At 35.5% G+C, this 5,863-nt stretch overlaps 1 protein-coding gene across 1 annotated transcript in view; it reads right to left on the bottom strand.

Annotated features, from left to right (window-relative positions):
• The window catches only part of fam207a (family with sequence similarity 207 member A), an 8,201-nt gene that overhangs the window by 1,622 nt on the left and 716 nt on the right, over positions 1–5,863 (bottom strand). Inside the window, exons 2-3 of the mRNA XM_024265214.2 lie at positions 5,590–5,710; positions 2,842–2,913 (exon numbers count right to left, since the gene is read on the bottom strand). Of these exons, the coding sequence (XP_024120982.1) occupies positions 2,842–2,913; positions 5,590–5,710 (193 nt within the window). The remainder of the gene's footprint in view (positions 1–2,841; positions 2,914–5,589; positions 5,711–5,863) is intronic.

Below are 5,863 nucleotides of genomic sequence, written 5' to 3'. Positions count from 1 at the left end.
GAGTCAGAGTGTAGTAAAGTTGAAAGTCATAATGGCATTCTGCTAGATTTATGGACAATTTTGGTTTTTATTAAGGTTTTTTAGGCCATTTTGGAGATTAGCTAATATTTCAGCTACATGCTAGCTCTTTTGGCGAATTTAGGCTTTTTGTTTTTAGCCGTTTTGGAGTAAAACTAATATTTCAGCTACATGCTAGCTGTTTTGGGTAATTTATGCTTTTTCTGTTTTTTTAGGCTATTTTGGAGTTTAGCTAATATTTCAGCTACATAGTAGCTATCTTTGCTAATTTAGGCTTTTTTTTAGGCTATTTTGGACTTTAGCTAAAATGTAAGCTACATATTAGCTATTTTGGCTAATTCCGTTTTTTTAGGCTAATTTATTATTTAACTAATATTTTAGCCAGCTTTAATTTTCAGGGTTTTCAGCTATCAACTTCACAGTTTTTTTCAGCTATCAATTTTAGCATCTTCAGTAGCCATTCAGCTCACAGCATCACAGTAGCATTATCACAGGTAATGCTATATATCTAGTTTTCAGTTAGTTTAAAGCTAATGATGGTTAAGATGTGTGTTTCACATCCAGTTTGTCCATGACTTGATTAGTCGACTAATCCGAAAAAAATAATCGGTGATTTGTCGACTATTAAAATAATCGTTTGTGGCAACTCTAATATGCTTGTTAAAGCAATCAAACAACCCACTTAAGTAAACACATCGTGTAGATACAGCATCAAACACCGCACTGTCTCCAATTCAATGCTGTGGTTCCAGCAGTCAAACCAGCTTGTTTAGCACATACTCTACCATGGGTGTTGATGACCATCTGTTGGACATCTCTAACCGTGCAGCTCTCTGCCTGATGGGTAATTGCTAAGGAAAAGAAGAGAAAACTATTTTCTTGTTGAAAGTTTTTGGTTGTGTTTCCTCTTGGAAGATAAAGACTAGTTTTAAATGTAGTACAAAAAGAAAAACACAAAGGTGTTGGATTTTCAAAATAAACCACATTAGATTTAAAGCCATTTTCACATAAAAAAACTTTTTTTTTACTTTTAATTGGTAAAACTATATATTTGTATTCCTACCTAAAAACATCTTTACATTTAAAAATCTATTTAACTTGCCAAAAAACTAGAATAAAAATACAAAGTTCTTGTGGAGATTTTAACTTATTTAACTTCTCCCTGACCTGCATAGATTCACCATTTAGTTATTAATTTCACTTTTATTTAGCATTTTACCTGATATTTAAACATGTTTTTACTTTAGACAACAGTGTTTTTTCCAGTACATCACCTTAAATCCCTTCCTCTGTTGTTTTCTGCGAGCAGAAAGGAGAAACGTCCTCCTTTTATTCCAACATTCCTTTATTTATGACGTCGTGCTCGGAGCCGCTCTAGAGTTTCAGCAGCCATTAGCACCTAATTATAAACGGGGAAGTGATGGTCTCAGCAGGCGGCTACAGTTACAGGACCAGAGACCATTACTTCAAACGATGATGATGATGATGGGGGGGGGGGTTACTGAGCGATTCATAATTACAGAGTCAAAAAAGAAAAAAAGTCAAGAAACACGGTAAAGAGAAGACATTCTCAAAGAGGAAATCCAGTTTAACCGTCATGTTGAAGAGCTAAAGACTGAAGCTTTGGACTGAATCGATCATCAAGGTTTTACTCTAGAATGAAGATTTAGATTCATAAAAAAGTGTGGAGTTAAAAAAACCTTGAAACACAATCTCTGTCCTGTTCATAGACATGATCGGTTTTCGTCTGGATCTTCATCGGCCAAAACTAAACGTTACACGCAGACGAATAGCAGAAGAGACCGCGGAGGTGTTGTATGTCTCGTGCGTTTGTTCACCCTCTAGCAGGTAAGAGACAAAACAAGACTAAAATGAGAGCTAATAAACAGAATTAGATACAAACATTTACTCACCATGTGATGACTGAGTCTCTTTTACCCACTAAATAGAAGAAAAGGCTCCTGACTGCCTACTGTTGACTTTGAACCCTTCAAAATAAAAGTCTATCGCGATATACTGATTCCTCTATAGAGAAAAACTTCTTTTGCAATACCTTTTGTAACAGTTTTATCGCGCATTCCTAACCAGACCAAAGACTAAAATATTAAAGATTTTATTTTTCATTCTTACATCAGCACTCAAGCTCTTTTTCTATTCATCTGTCGGTAGATCATTGAAGGTTTTTGTTTTTGGGAAGACATGATTGTTCCCAAAATGAGAATATCAGGCTCAGAAAGTCTGTGGAGCATTGCATCATGGTCCCTGAGCAGCTCCCTGATAATGGCTGCCAAACCAAAACTACCTAAAAAACTAAGACTACCAAGATCCAACCTCAAAGTAAAATAACAAAACCAGGCAGTGTAAGACTGCTGAGGAGAAAGGAGAAAAAGAAAAGAAAAAAAGCAGTTCTTTAAAGAAAGGATTTACCCAGTTAGCATTTATTTAATTTATATTAGTAAAATGTATAAATTGATGTCTGAGGTTCTCATAGATGATAAACTCTGTAGGTTTTTACATCCTGTTGACCTGAAGACATTTGGTTTGATCAACTCTACCTCCAGAATGAACAGATTTTATATGGAAAAAGTTTGATCTTTTATGAGTTAAAAGCTCATATTATCTTATGCTGCTCAACGTTAGATACTGCACTGAGATGATTCAGTTTGGCACAGAGCAGCTTTTATTTTGAAAATTAGAAGAAATAAAATTGAGAGATGCTCGGTTCTTTTAATATTTTTGCTTCTGTTCATGCCAAAAACAGAGATAATTCATATTTATCATTAAAAAGGGAAGTGAATGTTGGTGCGTCTGCTGCAGACTCACTGCTCAACCAGCGCTCCCTCCTCTCCTTCATCTTCTCCTTCTTTGACTTGGCCTTCTTCTCCTCCTCAGAACCTGCAGGAGAACAGTCAGGATTTACCTGGAGACGCTGCAGGAGCACACGTTCACATGGATGTGGAGGACGGACTGAATCTGATGATCAAACGTAGTGAGAAGTAGGATCTGATGCTCATTTTAATAAAGGTAACAGTTGAGGAGTTGTGATGATTCAGTCAACGTCAAAGCTGCTCGATCATAGAAGCAGAAATACAGGTTAAGAATGAACCCAGAGGAGGACAGAGGAGGAGCTGCTCCTCCTCCTGAGGAGATCCCAGCAGGGCGTTATCTTCACCACAGAGCTAAACCCCAGCAGTGTTTCTGCTGCTGTTTGCATGGAGATACCAGCACAGATAGGCTTCTGCTGCGGACGACAGAAACATGATCTGATGATGGGGGAGGGGGGGGTCTGTTGTGTTTGGGGAGGGGAGGGGGGCTTTACCACCACTCCAATCCCACAGGAAGCATCGTGTTTCCAGAGGAAGTGGATAGATGTGATTACGGAGGATCTGGACGGATCTTCTCTCATTCTCAGACAGAAACGTCAAAACTTTGAGGCACAAGTTTGATGAGGAAAGATCAAACGTGGAACGTCTGGATGTCAGATCAGAGGATTACAATCGCTCAGGTTAAATGGTGTAAAAAAACTCAAATGGACTTTATTTAGTGGAGAGATTCAGAATTAAAGCGAAAAAAGGAAGACAAACTGATAAAAACAGGTTCTGGACTTTTACTTTGAAAGTCATTTTAAAAGCATAGATTTAAAGGTTCTGCTGCTCTGATTGGATCCTCCAGTTCCTTTAAAGCACCGAACACAGATCAAAAGAATCATTTTGATCCATTTTGATCCATTTTAGCAGCTTTTTAATGCACTACGGATTGATTTCATGTTGACTATTTTCATGGAATAACCTGAAAATTTTGGTAAATAAATAACAAAATACAATCAAAAGACCCAGAAAAACTTTGTAGTTTCTAAATATAAACATGAATCCACTGTGTTTAAAACTTTATTAGCAGCGTCCTCATTAACAGTACTACAGAGTATTAGGTTAACATGAAAGGAAAATATGTGTCAGTAATAAAGTTGTAAAGTTATAATAAAACTCAAAACTTTAGCAGATAAAGAGGAACACTTATGGTTTCAAATAAACATTTACTAGGAAAAAAAGTTGTATTTTTTTTAAGAGTCGTTCTTTTACTTAAAAAAATGCATAATTTCAAAACAAAGTTATTCTTTTATAAAAATTCAGTTTAAAAAAATTGCATAATGTCCTAAAAAGAAATAAGTAAAGTTAAAGTTGCGTTTTCGTAAAATGTTGTAATTTCATAAAAATCTTGATAGTTTGTTAAAACAATTTTTTATTTGTACATATAAAAATAGCATTTTTGTAAAAATATAATTTCATAAAAATAGTTTGTCAAAAATTAAGTTATATGTTAAAATAATTGTGCAAAAACAAGTTTTTCATTCAAATTAAAGCTGTAATTTAGTAAAACTAAAAGTTATTTGAGGACAAAAGGATATTTTGGAGATTCTGGAGCTGTGTGATGTCTGGGAGCATCAGTGAATCAGGAAATGTTCCATTGAAACTTTGAAAATGCTGCATTTTATTTTTGAAAAAGTATGACTTTTGTTGTAAATTTACAACTTTTTGAGGCACAAATTTACGACTTCATACTCGTAAATCGTAGAATTTATTTTATAAACACACAACTTGTTCTCATAATAGTACAGATATGCACCTTTATGTATAAAGTTAGCAAATAATGGTTTGAGGCGGAGCTTCTACATGTATCTGTTATACGCAGCTTTTACTTTGAAGTCGAAGGCTCCACTATTTCCTCTCTTCTCTACACACAGACTCTTTTTGTTTTCTTTTTATATTTTAGTTCAAGAAATAAGTGAAAGAAAAATATTTAACACTTTGAAAAATAAGATAAAACTTTTAGGAAAAAAAGGTTTTGTGTGATTTTATGTCAAATATTACCAACAATTAGAATAAAAAGTATCTTTAAAGAACCAATATGGAATTCTGGGTAATATCCTGAAATTATTCCAGATCTATCAGTTATTGATTAAATACTTCTTATACAAAAGCATTTATTTACCTAAAATTAAAAACCTAAAGTTTAAGGCTATTGCTGGATAAAGCAAAACACTTGTGCTTTTATTTTGTAAAGAGAGTGAGCACAGTCAGTGTGAGGAGAAGCAAGAGCACCCCCTCCTGGAGAGTCTGTTACATTACACAAATAAACAAAGCTGTGTTAAAAAGTTAACACAAAAACTTCACAGGTATGAAAACCTCCGACTGGTAATAAACTTAGTTTTCCCATCATCCCTCGGCTGTGGAACCATCTCTGTCTTTAAGGCCAGCAGCTGATTGTAGACACAGTCCAATGTCGGTTCTGGGACACATTTATAGAAATCGGACTTCCGAACAGAAGTAATGACTCTGGATCATCAGGGTGGTTTCTTCAGCCAATCAGAGCCAAAGGCACGGGGGGTGTCAGTGTAGAGTAGATCCACTCTCAAAAGTGCAGTGTGAAAGCTAATTGGATCATATTTACTAAATTAAATTAAATAAAATCATTTACATCATACACTGACACAAACTAAACATCGGCTGTTTTTTATTTTTATTTTTTTAGATTAATTGAAACCATTGGGACCAAACCTGACAGCAGTCTCACCTTTGCTGGTGATCTGTGGAACATCTGCCGGTTCCGGATGGTCCAGTCTCTGAACCAGCGTTTCTGCAGAGATCTTGGTGCCGACAAAGATGCTGGAGGGGAAAGAACTCCCAGACAGAACCTGGAATACACAGAACCGGTGAAGTAAATAAACAAACTGTGGTCTGATGGAAGTGAAGCGACAGGAAGCGACATTTAAGGTTTAAATCCAGCAAAAGTGTCTCTTATTTTGAAATGTTCACCGGTTTCTTAAAACGGTTGACTTTATTTCTCC

Source organism: Oryzias melastigma, linkage group LG2, assembly GCF_002922805.2.
Source record: "Oryzias melastigma strain HK-1 linkage group LG2, ASM292280v2, whole genome shotgun sequence".
Taxonomy (NCBI): Eukaryota; Metazoa; Chordata; class Actinopteri; order Beloniformes; family Adrianichthyidae; genus Oryzias; species Oryzias melastigma.
The sequence above is the reverse complement of the archived record's forward strand: the minus strand, read 5'-3'. Positions and strand labels throughout refer to the sequence as shown.